Here is a 17,907-nt window from a genome sequence, read left to right as displayed (position 1 = left end):
GGTAAATCCATAATTTGTTTTGTTGTTGATGATGTTGAAGATAAGGAGGAGGATGAAGAAATGTTTTATTTTTACTTTTATTTGTAAACCCAGATTATAATAGAAGAAGAGATTTTTTTTTTTTTAATAGGAATGGAAGAAGAAAAAATTTATTTTTCTCTTTATTATAACAATTATAACTATAAAATTATAAGTTAAAAGACAATATAAGTTTATGGTAATTTTATAAGTTTTAATTTGCTAGGGACTTAATTGCAAGGACAATTGATAAGGAGATGTATGGTAAGCCTTCTGTACCATATAATCCTATGTGGCAGTTGACCAATTCAGCTGTTTGATTAATTGACCACAATGACAACTTCTTCTAAGAAGTGACTTTTGTGACTTCATCCTAGAATTTTCCATACCTATTAGGTACTATTATTAAAAAATAAATAATAAATGTGTGATGTGTCAACGTGGGACCCAGTTAAGCACTCAAAATTAGAGTTCTCCATTGTCTTATCATTATAAAGATTAAAAAAAACTACATTGAAATGATAACATTTAATATTACTATTTTAAAATTCCACACTAAACTAAAATATTCTGCCAAGAGTAAGTTACAAACTGGCTGTGCAGTTTTGCCTTAATATATAAGCATAGCAACTCAATTACCATGACAAACTATGAAGTAAGAAAAACTTCAGACAAATAGGTAACGGCTGCTACATACAGGCAGTCAGCATAATACAAAAAGTTACAACTGTTTTACAAAATTCAAACCAACATAAATTTAGATTTCGGTAATTTTATGCCCCTTCTGCTAGAGTCCTCTTTGAGGTACTGATGTATAGAACTGCATTAAAGAAAATAAATTTTCAATTATTCCTGCAATCAAATATCAATAAACAATCAAGAATATTTGATTTCAAACACTAGTAGTACCATTATTTCCTCGAATGAATGCATCACCATACTTGTTCTTCAGTTGTCCGTTAACATACTCCTCTGTTTGTTCCATTGCAATATTCATATAGCCATCTAGACAAGCTAGGATACCTGCAAGATTAACCAGAAAGATTCAGCCTAGTTTATCTATACCTGCATAGAAGCAGGGGCGGATCCAGTGTTTGTTCAGAGGGTGCACTTGCACACCCTGAACTTTATAAAAATACACCAAAATTTTTATATTTTTACATTTTGACCACCCTGAAACTTAAATTTTGCACCTCAGACCCAAGTAATTGGGCGAGTCAGTCCGTAGAACCTGCGCATTTGCTTCCTGATGCATTGAAAGTGAACTACTCTTTTATAAATGCATCGCCCTCTCTATTGTTAACAACATAACCGATGTGGGACTATTATTTTAATAGGATAGGATGAAAGAACTTAACTATAGTCAAAATGTGGAGACATCCTTAGCCATTATTTTTTTTTCTTCCTTTTACCAGATACTATTATCCATTATGTAGTTGTTGGCTTTGTTACTTTTTCTTTTTCATAAGTGTTCTACTTGTTTAATTTAAATTTTTTAAACACCATCCACAAACTACACTATTTACTCATTATTTAAAATCTTATGACCCCAAACCACTTACCAATAGCTAAAAGCTTCAATCACTTTGGAAAATTATGTGCCTTACGGTTCAACCTTTATCTATGGATTGAAATGCATTTAAATTACACAGTTAAATCGTTTTATGGATGACTTGAGTTTTCACGGTGTTCACCATCCTTCGCGGAGATCTTCCAAAAAAATCATTGTCCTAGAACTAGAAGAGAAAACCACTGTCCTAAAAATGTTTTCTGAGGTTAATTTTTTATTTATGATATTTACTTTTTTAACATGTTTACGGTTTTTAACTAGATTCGATAAAAAATAATTGATGGCTTAATTGATTAGAATACCAGATTTCCAAATAACGTACCGACCATATATACTATGTATCCAGTATTTTAAGAGGTGTATTCCGTATACCTGAATCCGTACTACATATCAACGAATTGCGGATCAGGTGACTATATATGTGCCCAACACACCCAAAATCTAAAAGTACTCTCATAATTTATTACACACTTTGATCTAACCCTAGCATCTCTCATCTCATCTTCCACGCCATTTGTAGATATGCTTATAATTAATAATTGAAGTCTAAACTTTTGCAGACCAAGGTCCTGGATCCGCCACTGCATAGAAGCATAACATAACAAATACAGATGGACATACGCACCAACCTACACCAACAATGGGATAGAACCAAACTAGTAACAGAGGCAACTTAATGAACAATCAAAAAACAATCCTCACTTTGGTCCAAAAAAAATACAAACACCACATTGTTCCAGAGCTACTGCTCTGGTATAGGAGATCAATAGAATTAGAAGATGAAGTGATATTAGTCATCCTGCAAGGTATTCGAAAGACCCTAATGCTCTCCCCAATCAAACCTAACTTTTTGTTTCCTCTACTATTATCTCCCCTTTCCCTCCTATCTCAACTGCTACTCTTAACCGGTGTGTTGAATATCGGTCATGGCGGCACTATGGTGGATTGCGGTGGTGGGATTTCAACAGAACGCCATAGAAAAGCGGTGGAGTGCCGTTTTTTGCATTGCAGGGTTATGACAGCTGCCACAAATGTAACGGACATGGTGGCGTGGTGTAAAAGGCAGATTCTTTTTGTAAAAAACTTGGTTTCGGTCATGTGACCCAACGCCAGGCCCAAAAATGGGGTAAAATTCTAATAAACCCTAAAAAATGGTTACCTTACCAGTTTACCCCTTTTTTGTAAAAAAAATTTATTGGTTTGGGTCGTGTGACCCGACACAGTCCCAATACCCTCTTCTCTATGCATTTCTCTCTCTACATGGTTCTCTACTTCTACTGTGTGCGACATCCACCCAACTGAGTGTGAGCAACAATCATGGCACCACCCTCTCTGTTTTCTATTTTTCTTATTCGGATAAATATTATGTTTCTTTTTTTTTTTTTTCTTTATGTATATTTATTTATTTGCTCTGTTTAAACTTAATTTGGTTTTTAATTGGTGTTTTGTTTATTTTCTTCTGTTTTTAACCTAGTTTTTAGACCATCCCTATGTTGTTAATCTCGGATAGCGGCGTGTAGCGCCGACCCTCAAAAATGCTATTGCGGTATAGCGGGTAGCGCTATAGTGATATAGCGGTCATGTACAAATTAAACATAAATTCCAACAACATAAATAAAATAGAAAAATACCCAAAATTAAAAGGACTTTCTTACTTAATAATTATACTAAATATTGTCATTTACCATCAAAATAGGTTCTAAATAAAGACTAATAACATTCCATGATTTTATTTCTCCCGATATCCCCAACTGATGCTTCTTTGCTCTTGTTATTCCTCCATTGGAAGGGTGAAAACAAAAATCACAAATAATTGTTTTCTTGCTGCTGTCTTTATAAGAATTCCACTTGCAACCTATATCAAGGTTGTCACCAGTAGGCTTAATGAAGCCTCTGTTATCAGCAGTTCTAGAAGATGGTGCCATTGCGCTACCAAACCGCTCACTTATGATTTATTTTCAAAATAAGGATTTTCATCAATTTTTTCCCCTCCAAAATGCTAAAGCGGTCAAATAGCGCTACCAAACCGCTACGCCACCGCTACCAAAACGCTATTTTCCTGCAAATAGCGGCCGCTATTTCCGCTTCTCTAAATAGCGGAAAGCAGCCTTATAGCATAGCAGAGAGGTGGTAAAACGCTACGCTATAGCGCTATAGCACGCTATAGCGCCGCTATTAACATCCTAGGACCATCCACTATATGTTTATCTCGAATTTTTGGCTCGTTGCCATGAACCACTATCCAACATCGACAACACTGCTTGTAACCATTAACTACATGATAAGTAAATAGTTAGAGGTGATAACCCTCTCTGCCGTGTTTACTTCTCCTAGTCTACTCCTTTTTTACTATGCGCCTCTTATCAACTGTTTTTCTAACTTTTCTCACTTTGATTCTCAATTCGTTTCAACTGCTCTGACAAAGGGAGTTTTTAAAATATATTGTAAACATTGTATCTTCAACTATTTCTAGACAGTTCTGGAAGGGAAAAAAGACGATTTCCATCTCATAACTCCAAATTCAACAGAGAAAGTAAAAAGGATAATATCGTGTTATATTCCATTTGATCGAATTTGAAACGATTGAAATAAGAAAAACTAATATAGTTACATCTCTTTCCATTAAAGAGAACATTATAGCCTTTTGTTTAAAGTAAATAGCGCAACATACTCATAAATACTACTTGAACCACTTGAATTGACAAATCCTCAAATCATTCATATTAAAATCAAAATGATAAATTTCTAAGTTAATTTAGTTTCTACCACCACTCATCTTCAAATAATGTAAACTAATTATCTGAAAAAGAATATATGGTTTCTAAATGAAAAGAATCAAACAAAAAAAGTGACCTAACCTAAGAATGTAATTAAAATCCATAAAAACGAAAAAGAAAAAAAAAAGAGGTAGTAGAAAAGAGATGAATCTGACTGACCTCGATAATCGACACCGGAGTTGAGCTTGACAACAACAGGCCTACCACGAATGGATTTGAGGAAATCAGCTGGGGTTTTTGTGGTTCCTGAACTTTTCTCTGTTCCACTCATCTTTGTTTACAATCTAAACCCTAAAAAAGCTTCAAGAAACAAAGGGAAAACAAAATTACGACGTGCAAGTTATTATAGAAGAAAGAAAACGAAATGAGAAGAAGAGATGGTACCTGGCAGGTAGAGAATCCAGAAGGGAAGAGGCACAACAGATACGACGGGTTTCGATTGGAGTTGGAAGGAACACTGAGTGAGTAGCGCCTAAAATATGAACAAAAAGATTTAATTCATATGCACCTGTGTAAAATAATTTTAGACTATCAATTAATATCAATCATATTTTCCATCACATCACCTCACTTCACCCCATTTTCTTAATATGATATGGCAAAATGATGATCGTTTATTAAATGATCGTCTAAAATTATTTTACATTGTCGGTGCATATCAATTAAACTCGAAAAAAAAGTTAGGGGAAAAAGAAAACAAGTTAATACACCATTTGCCAAAAAATAAACTCAATTTTCTTTTTCATTTTTCATAAAAATATAAACTTTAATTGGGCTTTGCCCTTTTTTTATAACAAAAAAAAAAAAAACTAAATTTTATTTTAATTTTTAAATGAAAAATAAACTCAGATTATTTATAAAGACTATCAACTAAATTTTATTATTGGAAAAATAATTGAGATATTTTGACCAATATCTATATTGACATTTATTCACTTAAAAAAAAAAGACACAAATGAATAGGGCAAATGTATCCAACAAATAGCAAGGACTTGTGAATAAAGAGTGTATTCTTTTGAAAATATTGGATTGTTGGATGATGTGCAACAAGTTAAGGATGTTATTTTGGTTCGGCAAGGGAGAGAGAAACCATTGTTGTTCGGGAACCAATCCTAGGAGGTTGTTAACTGTTGGATGTTGGGAATTTATGAGGTAATCGAAGAAGAATTAGTTGAAGGATATGTAGAAGTTGTAGCACCAGCGAGGTAGTCACAAAGAAAGAAATTGACGCTTGTGGGCAATGAAGTGATCAGTAGGCGGTCCAAGAATTGGGGGAGATGGTGACAACCTCGTTTGTTTGAATTTGAGAATGTAAAAAGGAATATTGTTAGTTATGCACCCCGTCAAGTAAAAAAAAATAATGTGATAATAGTCACATCAGACGTCAAACAAGATTTGAATGGTAACTCTTTTAATATTAATTCTCATCTTTCAAAACAAAGAGCTGTGTTATTTAAACACAAATTTTGTTGACACCGTTTTAATACAATAGGGAATAAGTGTTCACGCAAATCTATAAAGTGAATTATATTATTTAAAAAATAAAAAAGGTGTATGTTTATCTGATTTGTGTCTAAAAATTGTGTTTATATATCATTTCTGCAAAACAAATGAATCAATCTTGATAGATATGATTTTGAAGTTTGAGAAAGAAAAATGTATGTGTTTTGTGTGTATGTATGTGTTATGTGTTAAATGTGAATAAGAGTAGAGTGTCCGATATTCGAATCTTGACTCTCAAATAATATATATGATGTCCCTATCAACTAAAATAAACTCACGTTGACACATTTATTATATATTTGGTATCCATCAATTTATTTATTTTTTTTATACGCAGCTAAATGGATAATGTTATTGTTTGTAGATGTAGGGTGTAGTGCAAGATCATCAATCATATCATACGTTGTTTGTCTTATCTAGTTTTTTTTACTTTTTTCTCTGTGCCTAAATGTTTTGTGCCTATGTAAGAATGCCTCCTAAGCGATTACCCTTTTTGGTCTTTTTGCTTATAAAAAAAAATAAAAAACCCTTTTTGCCCTTCCAAACATACACCTTCATGGTGGTGTGGTGGGTACAGCTAAGTGACGCACCAACGTACTATTACTATCAATCAACGCGTTCCTTTCTAAGCACGTGCATAGCGCGTGGTCAAACTTCTCGCCGGGTGTTGCCAGCTGGCATTTGGGTCGGCTCACTCGGCTGCAAAACCTTATCCAATTCCTCATTAAAAAGTTCCGATATACTCACCCACCTTCTTCCGTCACCGTCAACCCTATTGGTCACCCCAAAACACACCAATCATTATTATTACGTTATTGTCTTCTCATTGGTCCGTGACGTAATTGCGTGTCACCGTACCAAACCAAACAGTAGTAGATAAGAAAGAGTTCACGATTAACTTGTGCTTAAAACAAACAGAGAGAGAGAGCTAGAGAATTTTTATTCAATTCAATTTTAAATCTTTTCAAATATATTTTTTCCGTTCTTACTAATATTATTATTAATTAATACAATCAACATGTCAATATTATATTAATTCCGTGAATCTTCACTTTTATTATATTTTTCAATCAATAACGCTTTTTTCTAATTCATAATTCAATTTCATTATTACTGTATTATTTTTGTGAGAAGAGAAAGAACGAGATACAGAAAGAGAAAGGGGAGATCTTGTTGTGTAAATAAGAAAACCCTAGTTTTTCCTTTTTTTGGCTTATTTTCTTATTAATTCAGCTACAATCTGCTAGCTACTATTACCAATAACACAAGGTTCGTTTTCAATTCTTCAATTTCTTAATTCAATTTTCTGTGTCTTTTTTTATTTTTTTTATTTTTTTGGTATCGGGTTTACCAAATAAGGTGTATTTTTATTTTGCTTAACTTAATTTGTTTTTTTATCGTTATCGATCTTATTGTAGCGAGAAACGTTGGTGTTTAAATTCTGTTATGTCTTTTTATGAAGCGTGTTATTTGTTCCTATACTCATTGTGATGTAACCTGTTTTAGGGGGGTATAATAGCATTTGGGGCTTTTGTGTTTTTAGTGTGTAAGATTCAAACTTTTCTTAGAAAATTACCATGTGTGTGTGTGTGTGTGTGTGTCTGATGTATCTGCATTAGGGTAAACTGTTGATCGTTTGTCTACAGAAGGGACAAAGCAGGAAACTAGTTTGTTTTTTATTATCAGATTCATTGATACTGTTTTATGTGTTGATGTATGATAATGTATCTCTCTCTCTCTCTCTCTCTCTCTCTCTGTGAGTGTGTGTGTGTGTGTGTGTGTGTTTTGTTGGTTGTGAGTATTATGGTTTTCTTTTGTCCTGTCGATGATTAATGGCTTTGCATTTGGTTTTGTGTTTTGTCAATTTTGTAGAGTGAACAAATTTCGTGGAAAATTGTGTTTCTAGAAGGACGCAAAGATGATGTCCAGATCGTATACAAACCTTTTAGATTTGGCTTCTGGGAATTTTCCGGCAATGGGGTCGGGATCGGGGAGGGAGTTTAAAGAACGAAGGCGGATGCCGAGGGTTATGAGTGTCCCAGGGATTGTTTCCGAGCTGGATGATGATCAGGCAGTAAGTGTGTCTTCTGATAATCCGTCAACTATTTCTACTGATCGAATTATCATTGTAGCAAATCAGCTTCCTTTGAAAGCAAAGAGAAGAGATGACAACAAAGGGTGGAGTTTTAGTTGGAACGAGGATTCCTTGCTCTTACAGCTTAAGGATGGATTTCCGGAAGAGATGGAGGTTCTTTATGTTGGGTCACTACGCATTGATGTTGATCCCGCTGAACAAGATGATGTATCACAGTATTTATTGGATAAATTCAAATGTGTTCCTACTTTTCTGCCTCCTGAAACTTTATCAAAATTTTATGATGGCTTTTGCAAAAGACAATTATGGCCACTTTTTCATTACAAGTTACCGTTTTCGACTGATAAAAGCCACCGTTTTGATCGCACATTGTGGGAAGCCTATGTTCTGGCAAACAAGCTCTTCTTTCAAAAGGTAGTAGAAATAATAAACCCGGAGGATGATTATATTTGGGTTCACGATTACCATTTAATGGTGCTGCCAACTTTTCTAAGAAGGCGTTTTAACAGGGTTAAAATGGGATTTTTCTTGCATAGCCCCTTTCCATCATCAGAGATATATCGGACTCTTCCTGTCAGGGAAGAGATAATGAAAGCTTTACTCAATTCTGATATCATTGGATTCCATACTTTTGACTATGCTCGTCATTTCCTTTCCTGTTGCAGTCGTATGTTGGGTCTAGAGTATCAGTCAAAGAGGGGCTATCTAGGATTGGAATATTATGGGAGGACTATCAGTATCAAGATCATGCCTGTTGGGATTCAGCTGGGTCGGATTGAATCTGTTATGAGAATGGCGGATGAAGAGTGTAAGGTAAGGGAGCTCAAACAGCAATTTGAAGGAAAAACCATTTTGCTTGGTATTGATGATATGGACATTTTTAAAGGCATAAATTTGAAGATTTTGGCTATGGAGCAGATGCTCAAACAACACCCCAAATGGCAAGGAAGGGCTGTTTTAGTCCAGATAGTTAATCCTGCTAGAGGTAGAGGGATACATGTAGATGAAATACATACTGAAATAGAAGAAAGCTGCAGAAGGATCAACAGAGTGTATGGACGACCTGGTTATGAACCTATTGTTTTTATTGATAGGTCGGTTCCAATTACTGAAAAAGTTGCCTTTTACAGCCTTGCTGAGTGTGTTATTGTCACAGCTGTAAGGGATGGGATGAACCTAACTCCTTATGAATATATAGTTTGTAGACAGGGAATATCTGGTTCCGAATCAAGTTCCAATGTGAATAACCCAAAGAAGAGCATGCTTGTCATATCAGAATTTATCGGGTGTTCTCCATCACTCAGTGGGGCAATCCGTATCAATCCATGGAATGTTGAATCAACTGCAGAGGCAATGAATGAAGCCATTTCAATGGGTGATGATGAGAAGCAGCTGCGGCATGAAAAGCATTATCGGTATGTCAGCACTCATGATGTGGCTTACTGGTCACGTAGTTTTTTGCAAGACATGGAGAGGGCTTGCACAGACCTTCTTAGGAAAAGATGTTGGGGAATAGGTCTTAGCTTTGGTTTCAGAGTTGTGGCACTTGATCCTAACTTTAAAAAGCTCTCAATTGATGCTATGGTTTCAGCTTACAAGAGGTCAAAGAGTAGGGCCATTTTGTTGGACTATGATGGTACTGTGATGCCACAAAACTCCATTAATAAAAGTCCAAGCAACGAGGTCATCTCTATTTTGGAAACTCTCTCTTTAGACCCCAAAAATACAGTTTTCATTGTTAGTGGACGGGGTAGGGATAGCTTAAGTGACTGGTTTACTCCCTGCAAAAAACTTGGAATTGCTGCAGAACATGGATACTTTTTGAGGTCTGTTCTGCCTCTCTCTCTCTCTCTCTCTCTCTCTCTCTATATATATATATATATATATATATATATATATATATATATATATATATATATATATATATATATATATATATATAAAATAAACACACACTTTCTCTCCGACATATCATCTGTTTATTTTGTTTTCAAGTCCGATTTGGTAGTGTACGGTTGTTTACCATAATTTGAAGTTCGTTTGTCTCTAGTTTTGTAAATTGCGTTAGAAAGTCATCTTGCACTGTAGTTTAAACCGGTGTTGAGAACATAAGCATTGTCTCATGCCAGGGAGAAGTTCTTGTTCAATGGTACTATATTTTATGTTGAAAATGTTTTTGATGGCATCCTCTACATATGGATGCGCATTGATTGAAGCTAAATTTACACTTTGCTAACATAATTTCCTAAATTTTCACTTACTTGAGCTATGTTGTCCTGTGTTCTCTGCTTTTCATAATTTGGCATTTTTTAAAACAATTTTGAGCATTTTTTCAGGTGGTCTAAGGATGGTGAATGGGAAATTTGTGGTAACTGCTCCGATTTTGGATGGATGCAGATTGCTGAACCTGTAATGAATCTATATACAGAGGCAACTGATGGTTCCAGCATCGAACGAAAGGAAAGTGCTTTGGTCTGGCAATACAGGGATGCAGACCTTGGTTTTGGATCTTCTCAGGCTAAGGAAATGTTAGATCATCTAGAAAGCGTTTTGGCCAATGAGCCTGTTTCTGCAAAGAGTGGCCAGTTTATTGTTGAAGTGAAGCCTCAGGTATATATAATTTCTCTAAATAAATTTTCTATAAAAATAATGCGGCTTTTCATTTTACTGTTGGTAATATGAAAATATCCTTTCAAAAATGCATTCTTGAGTTTAGATTTCTAATCGGTCACAGTCTAAAAAAGAGCTTAGATAGCAATATAGTGGGCATGTTGGCTTTCCATTTTCTGTTTTCAATTTTAATTATAAAAAAATTACCTTGTTTTCATTTTCTTTTTTCATTGTCAAAGTTTTTTTTGCACAATTTTTTCACTACTTCCTATCCTAAACTTTTTTCTTTTTGACAAAATTCCTATCCTAGACTTTGAAATCAGAAAACAAAATGAAAGCATGTGATAACATAAAATGGGGAAAAAAAGATTAGGAGCAGAAACCAAAAAGGCCCCTAGGGTCTAATTGGTTTCAGAAGTTTTCTGTTAAATGGCACTCTGTTTTCGCTTTTTTCTTATGTACAAATTATTTTGCAGTAAATAATGAAAACCACACAACTATTTCCTGTAAAATGACTTCAAAAACAGGAAACTAAGTGAAAGCAAGTTGGCATTTCCGTAATTAATACAGAAAATAAAATCTAACATGTTAACATGTTGTCTATAACGGCTCGTTTGGTGCGCAGGATAGGATAGCGATAGGATAGGATAAGAAGCTGGATAAGAATAGGATAGGATAGTGACAGGATAAGCACATATCCTATCATGTGTTTGGTGCACACAGGATAATAAAGATGATATCATTATTTTATCATATCCTGTGTTTGGTGAAGACTTGATATTGATGTGATATGATTAAATGAAAAAATTATTCTCGTAAAACAAATACATTTTTTATTAAAAAATATATTTTTAATTAACATAAAATAAATTAAAAAAAATTTGCAGAAATTGAAATTGTATCAAATTAAAATTGTCATTGTCAAACACACATTAGCAAGAAATCAACGAAGCAACAAAACAACGGTAAAGCAACAATATATTGTCAAATATTTTTATCAAACCATACTTAAACTATCCTATCAAAGACTTAACAAATGCAAGACGAGTTGCATCATGACAACCCATAAATATGTGCAAACGATGTGGCACAGATAATATTTTGTCGGCAGCAATAAAACGCTCTTGTTCCGTTATCTCCATTTTCTCCAACTCAGCCATAAGGTTTCTTGAATCATCAACCAAATCTTTACCAAATCCTAGACGATTTGCAGCTTCACACATATTTTTTGAGCTTTTTTCAATTATAGATCCGAAACTCTTTCCTAACTCAGATATACTCTGAGCAATTATACTTGCTCCTTTGTTTCTTTTCCCAAATTGAATTTCCATGATGTCAGCCTTTCTTTTAGATTGATTAATAGAAGGTGACTGAGTCATTCCTATTTCATTCTCCTCGTCATTACCTTGTTCTTCATCTTCTTTATCAATCTCTTCAACATTATCAGCAGGGGGTGCAGCACCTTTACCAGTAGCACGATCTTTTCCAAACGCATGAGCAAGTTTGTCAAAGAGTGGAATTGGAGCATACCTATGATCTTTGGCATTTGGATGACTCTACACAAGAATAATAAATATATATTGTCAAGTAATCATAAGAAGCAAACAAAAAAAATAGAAAAATATAAATATTAACAAAGACTAACCTTGACATACTCATTCCACACTTCATCATCCACCTTAATAATCTTTTTCTCTTCATCCCAACCAAATCCACTTTGATTTAACATATCATAAACTATTGCATAAGTTGTCCTTAGCCTCTTCATAGTAGATTCAATATGTGGCTTTACCTTAATTCCACACCCAGGAAACTTTTCTTCCAATTTTGTCTCAGCCGTTCTTAAAGTGTGCGCTTTGAACTGTCCATTATCACATCTTTGACCGTTGTTCGCAGCTTCAATGAGTATATCAAGAAAGGCTTCAACCTCCAAGTCAGACCATGGTCTACGATCTCTCTTTCGTTTGTTGTTTTGTTGCATGTTGATCTCAGATTCCATTCCTAGTGTATAATTAAATTATAAATAACAAAAATGGGAACAAATCATACCAAAAAAAATAGACAATTTCAAAACAAAAAAATAAACAAACAATACTAGAATAAATCAACCATTTCAAACCGAAAAAAGTGGGAACAACCAAGTCACAAAAAAATATGCATTAACAGAATAAAAAGTAGTCTAACTCCTTGTTGAAATCTTAAATAAATAAACTAATAATAAAATAATCAATTCATGTGTCTAGCAAGCCATTCATTCCATGATTCTGTTGCTAAGTCTTCTCTCCAAGTAGACCATGCATCACTTCCCTCAATCGTATTTATAGGAGCAGCGTGTGCAATATCTTCATTATGTAATTGTGCTTCCATATTCATGCGTAATTGTTCTTCCATTGGGTCTGTTGGCATTTCTCTTCTAATGAAATTGTGTAGCAGACAACAAGCATTTATAATGCGAATTTGAATTTTTATTGGGTAGAAAGAGCGAGTCCTAAGTATAGCCCAACGCATTTTTAGTAATCCAAAAGTTCTTTCTATCACATTTCTTGCCATGGAGTGTTTCATGTTAAACAGTTCTTTCTTATTCGAAGGTGTGTAGCCATGTCTCCATTCACTCCGATGATAACGACACCCTCTATATGGAGCAAGAAATCCTTCACTATTTGTATACCCAGCATCCACAAGATAGTAGTAACCTATAATAAAATAAACTTGTCAAATAAATATTCTTTCTCACTATTAAATTTTTTAATCAATATAATTATTCTAACCTGTTGGAACATGTAAACCATTCGTCCTAGAAATAGCATCCCGCAATACCCTCGAGTCTTATGCTGATCCTTCCCATCCAGGCATCACATAAATAAATTGCATATCCCTAGAACATACACCCAAGACGTTGGTAGATATATCCCCTTTTCTATTACGATATCGGGGCTTGTCAATTGCTGGTACATTAACTTGGATATGTGTTCCATCTAGTGCCCCGAGACAATTCTATAAGCAATAAATGTCCAGTTAGATATTGAATACTTTATGGGAAAGAACATAACATGGATAAAATTTAAAAATATATTATAACAAAAAGTACCTTAAACAATTTCCATCTTTCATCCAAACAATCTTCTGGGACAGGTTCAGGAGCTTTGAGAAGTGTTTCGTGCAATCTTAAGATTCCATTCAACACTAAATTAAAATACCTACTAACAGTTTCCCCCGATCGTTTAAATAGGAACTTAATTACGCGGTTCTTAGAATGATGTGCCAATATGTGTAAGAAAATAGCCACTTGTTCTTCGATACATACTAGTCCATCTTCTTTCAATTTACCTTCATTACGGAGGAGACAACACAATATACGAAATGATCTAATATCCATGCGAAGATGATTAACACATACGGCATCATCTCTATTGATCAAACACTCTAAAAATTCTCCCCTTAATCCTTCTCTATCAACCGGTTGTTGTCTAATGCAATTATTTTCATAAAACCACATTGAAGAATGACTCACTATGATTAAAATTGTAAAACAAAGATCAATCATCTCTAAAAATGATTGCTGCAAAATTTGATATAGCATCAAATTTTGTTGTCTCTGTAAATCATCCATATTACCTATAAAACAGAACAAGTGTTTTGAAACTTGATATTTTCTCTCAATCAAACACAATATCCCAAAACAGAAAAAAAACACAGGCAGTAGCAAAGAAAACAAAGACATAGCAGTAGCAGAACAGCAGCAAAAAAACATAGCAGAACAGCAGTAAAGAAATCACAGGCAGTAGCAATATCCACATGTAGCAAATCGATGGGTTATAATCATAATAATAGGCAATAGTATTAGGTAGATATAAAGACTATGCAATAACAGCACAGCAACAAAGAACCAAAACCTGTCAATCCCAAATCGATGAGTTATAACATAGTAATAAAATCATTGATCATTGATTCATAAAAGCACAAGAAGTGCTATTCAATAAGGAATATACAGAGATACTAAAAAACAACAAGTTCCTCTTCATAGACAACATTAAAAACGCAAATCATAGGGAAAAAAACTGCAGTGTACTATTCATAGCTATATAAAGCAGAATCGATTGATAACAAAAGAGAATAAAAAACAATTCATAGCTATATAAAACAATGATAATAATAGGACCTGTGAGATGAGAAACGGCAACAGTGGCTATAAAACAATTCATTAGCTATAAAATAATTATCGGTGTATACCTAAGAGATGAGAAACGGCAACAGTAGGAGAAGAGAGTAGCGTGAAAAAAAAAGAAGCAAAAAGCGACTGGTGAGAATCGAAGAGTGAAATAGCGCTAGGTTAATATAATCCTATCAGGTTGCTAACCCAGCCCAAAATAAGGATTAGAATAACAAAGAGTCAATAGGATAGGATTAGTAATAGGTTAAATTTATCCTTTCCAATTGGTGCACCAAACATCGGATAGGAACAGGATAGGTTAATTTTATCATATCCTGTCTCCTTATCCTGTGCACCAAACGGGCCCTAAAAGACTAAAACTTAGTAGGTCCTTATTTTTTTTTGGGTGCTGTTAACATGTGCATATAGGGCACATGTTAAGGAGTAATAAATGATAGTTGGTCTCGTAATTATAAAGTGAAGTCCAGATCCCCTCCATTTTGTTATCTTCCATTTTGATAAGTTCATTTTATAGATGGCTGACATGTGGAAAAAAAGAATTCAATGGCTCAGATCAAAGAATGAAAAATGGTTGTAACACGTTGTTTCTTCTTCCTCTGTCACTGTTCATCTTCTCCGCAATACAACCATCCCTCTTCCTCCTCTTTCTCAGTTCCTACACTGCTCGATCGATCCGGGTGTTTCTCTCTCACCATTACAGCTTCTCCAATTCTTGCTCTCAAAGCCCTTTGTTTCATCAGCTCAATTTAAGAACTATGTTGGGGAAATTAATTGAAAGTTCCTAAATCAATACCCAAAATCTAAGTTTTATAAGTTTCAATCTAACGGTTACAAATCAGTCCTCTCATCTCTCAGATAAAACCTTCTCTCACTTGATATGTCCCTTATTTAACTGAAATTAATTTTCACATCATTTATTGCTCCTTAACATTTCCCTTTTTTTAATACTTTTGTGGTTTGCTGCCCTGTATTATATATGCCCTTTCTGCTTTCATTTTTTTTTTTGTAGAAAGCTCAGTGGTACTTTTTATGCAATTTTATTGGTGGAGCGTTATATACTTTTATGCTCTCGTTTTGTTCAAAATATAGAAGTAATTAGTGGTCGGCAATTTGTTGTCGAACTTTACCCAAGATGGTACTATGCATTCTTATAATTCTATCTTGTTCCATTACGGGCATATAATAAGAAAATCTTCATCTACTGGACCAAGAACCTGACCGATTTTATCCTAGTATTTGGATATCTGACATATCGAAACTCCTTTGAATTTCTCTTTCCTCTAATGTTTTTCAATGACAAATGGCAAACTTCATGTTGTTCCTCTGGATGCAATTGATGCTATTGAAGTAGTTTCTTGGAACTCAACATTGAATTCTTATATCATATATAAGAATAATAATTCAATAGAGTTATCCAGAATAGCGGTTTGTTGTTTACCGTATAATTTTGGCGGTAACATTATAATTTTGATATGCTATTAATTGTGCCACACGATTTGGGAAAATTATAATTCATCTTATACTATTTGCATTACACAGGATGTGAGCAAAGGCTTAGTTGCAGAGAAGATATTTTCGTCATTGACCGAGAGCGGCAAACAGGCTGACTTTGTGCTGTGTGTTGGTGATGACAGATCAGATGAGGACATGTTTGAAATAGTTAGTAGTGCAATCTCAAGAAATATTCTTTCTTCCAATGCTTCTGTATTTGCTTGCACGGTTGGACAAAAGCCAAGCAAAGCTAAGTATTATCTAGATGATACGTATGAAGTAATAAACATGCTAGAATCTTTGGCTGAAGAATCAGATTCTTCACCCTGCATAGAAGAATCTAGGGATTCCTCTTAGAATCCAAATGTGACTGAGATTTCTCCTGATTTAGATGATGCTTTTTTCTTACTCTTTTTTTTCCTTTCTAAATTAAAATGTAAAAATTCTTTGTGACAATTGGGGCGTTTGCAGAATATGTTTGCATAAAATTTTCCTTTTCATTTTCTTGCGGTTTTTTTTTTTATTTATCTTTTTTCAGTTACATATTACATATACTTTTGGGAAATTTCTGTCATTGTTTTCTGTCCTTTTCATAGTTTATTCTAGTTTTGAAATAACATAGGACATGGAAACGTAGATTTTGAAATTAAATACTAATTGCCTTTAATTTGCTCTCCACATTTTTTAATAAACAATAATCAACCCATGAAACTTAGAAAACACCAAAAATATACTCCAAATTATCATATACAATTTGATGCTATGTCCAATAGGCTTAGTTTATGGAGTAGTCGTCTATTATCTTACGGAGGGCGAGTTACTTTAATTAATTCGGTATGCATTCCTCTTTACTTTTCTTTTTCAAGGCTCCTAAATGCATCATAAAGCAACTAGTATAACTTACCCGTGCTATCGCCCGGGTTAATGTTCTATGAAAAATATAGATCATTTTTTTTCACACATGAAAAATATGAATTATTAAAATTTTAATATTGTGATTTTTTTTAATTATTTGTAAAATTAATTTTATATTTAATGTAATAGTTTATTTAAATATGATAAAAGATCCAAATTTTAGAGATTTTAAGGAGAAATGGCATAATGAAGAGTGATACTCCACTCCCCGTTCCCAACTCACATGTTCATATATTTGTTCTTTTATTTTCATAAAAAAAATGTCATTATGCAAAAACTAATCTAACGGTTAATATATTTGTTCTTAATCGTCATCTCTCTCCTTTAGACATTTGTTTTCTTCAGGAGTATTTTATCTCATGTCCCCGTGTGAAAAAATTTCACATTTGAGAAGCAAAATGGGGCGATTTTAATTTTAATATTATTTATTTAAAAGTAATGAACAGTAGAATCGTTTGTCATTTGCTTGACACAAAAAAAAAATTATATAATTTTTTTAAGCATATCTCATTTGTTAATATGAAAATTTTAAAAAATGTATCTATTTATTTTTATTTGTTTATTTTACAGTGATGTATGGAGAATAAAAATAAAGTAATACATGATATTATTGCTTTTAATTCTTTTTTTTTATATATATAAAATCATTGTTACTTTCCCTGCTTTCAATTGATATCGTATTTTTTATGTAATAAAATCTACAAATGTATGTCTCACCCCGTGTAAGTTATTTTTTGTTTAATACCTCCATGTAGGT

At 33.7% G+C, this 17,907-nt stretch overlaps 3 protein-coding genes across 5 annotated transcripts; 1 reads left to right on the top strand and 2 right to left on the bottom strand.

Annotated features, from left to right (window-relative positions):
• Positions 1 to 527: 527 nt before the first annotated feature.
• Positions 528 to 4,870, bottom strand: LOC123905771 (sm-like protein LSM36B). The gene is made up of 4 exons (XM_045955493.1): positions 4,750 to 4,870; positions 4,525 to 4,665; positions 928 to 1,041; positions 528 to 838 (listed from the first exon to the last, which is right to left on the bottom strand). The coding sequence occupies exons 2-4, from the start codon at positions 4,634 to 4,636 to the stop codon at positions 792 to 794; spliced, it is 273 nt and encodes a 90-aa protein (XP_045811449.1). The 5' UTR covers positions 4,637 to 4,665; positions 4,750 to 4,870; the 3' UTR covers positions 528 to 791.
• Positions 4,871 to 6,625: 1,755 nt separating this feature from the next.
• On the top strand, positions 6,626 to 16,735 carry LOC123905768 (probable alpha,alpha-trehalose-phosphate synthase [UDP-forming] 7). Its single transcript, XM_045955489.1, has 4 exons — positions 6,626 to 7,137; positions 7,741 to 9,789; positions 10,300 to 10,573; positions 16,284 to 16,735. The coding sequence occupies exons 2-4, from the start codon at positions 7,787 to 7,789 to the stop codon at positions 16,590 to 16,592; spliced, it is 2,586 nt and encodes an 861-aa protein (XP_045811445.1). The 5' UTR covers positions 6,626 to 7,137; positions 7,741 to 7,786; the 3' UTR covers positions 16,593 to 16,735.
• LOC123905769 (uncharacterized protein At2g29880-like) lies at positions 11,540 to 16,287 on the bottom strand. Of its 3 annotated transcripts, none has more exons than XM_045955491.1 (4): positions 13,662 to 16,287; positions 13,342 to 13,567; positions 12,219 to 13,266; positions 11,540 to 12,129 (listed from the first exon to the last, which is right to left on the bottom strand). In XM_045955491.1, the coding sequence occupies exons 3-4, from the start codon at positions 12,570 to 12,572 to the stop codon at positions 11,587 to 11,589; spliced, it is 897 nt and encodes a 298-aa protein (XP_045811447.1). In that variant the 5' UTR covers positions 12,573 to 13,266; positions 13,342 to 13,567; positions 13,662 to 16,287; the 3' UTR covers positions 11,540 to 11,586. The 3 variants fall into 3 exon arrangements, with proteins under 3 accessions (XP_045811447.1, XP_045811448.1, XP_045811446.1); XM_045955492.1 differs by having other exon boundaries at positions 12,219 to 12,550; positions 13,545 to 13,567; positions 13,662 to 14,274; XM_045955490.1 differs by lacking the exon at positions 13,342 to 13,567 and having other exon boundaries at positions 12,219 to 12,574; positions 14,733 to 14,852.
• Positions 16,736 to 17,907: the final 1,172 nt, after the last annotated feature.

The sequence above is a fragment of the Trifolium pratense genome, linkage group LG2, assembly GCF_020283565.1.
Source record: "Trifolium pratense cultivar HEN17-A07 linkage group LG2, ARS_RC_1.1, whole genome shotgun sequence".
NCBI classification, from domain to species: Eukaryota; Viridiplantae; Streptophyta; class Magnoliopsida; order Fabales; family Fabaceae; genus Trifolium; species Trifolium pratense.
The sequence above is the reverse complement of the archived record's forward strand: the minus strand, read 5'-3'. Positions and strand labels throughout refer to the sequence as shown.

Excerpts from the sequence above, each read along its gene's own strand:
- LOC123905771 (XM_045955493.1), bottom strand. The coding sequence starts at position 4,636 with ATGAGTGGAACAGAGAAAAGTTCAGGAACCACAAAAACCCCAGCTGAT. Across the intron at positions 1,042-4,524 it reads CTCCGGTGTCGATTATCGAG|GTATCCTAGCTTGTCTAGAT; the intron begins GTCAGTCAGATT and ends TTAATCTTGCAG. Across the intron at positions 839-927 it reads ATTCATTCGAGGAAATAATG|TTCTATACATCAGTACCTCA; the intron begins GTACTACTAGTG and ends TCTTTAATGCAG.
- LOC123905768 (XM_045955489.1), top strand. The coding sequence starts at position 7,787 with ATGATGTCCAGATCGTATACAAACCTTTTAGATTTGGCTTCTGGGAAT. Across the intron at positions 9,790-10,299 it reads GAACATGGATACTTTTTGAG|GTGGTCTAAGGATGGTGAAT; the intron begins GTCTGTTCTGCC and ends GCATTTTTTCAG. Across the intron at positions 10,574-16,283 it reads TTGTTGAAGTGAAGCCTCAG|GATGTGAGCAAAGGCTTAGT; the intron begins GTATATATAATT and ends TGCATTACACAG.
- LOC123905769 (XM_045955490.1), bottom strand. The coding sequence starts at position 14,775 with ATGAATTGTTTTATAGCCACTGTTGCCGTTTCTCATCTCACAG. Across the intron at positions 12,575-14,732 it reads TGCCGTTTCTCATCTCACAG|GAATGGAATCTGAGATCAAC; the intron begins GTCCTATTATTA and ends ATTATACACTAG. Across the intron at positions 12,130-12,218 it reads TGTGGAATGAGTATGTCAAG|AGTCATCCAAATGCCAAAGA; the intron begins GTTAGTCTTTGT and ends ATTCTTGTGTAG.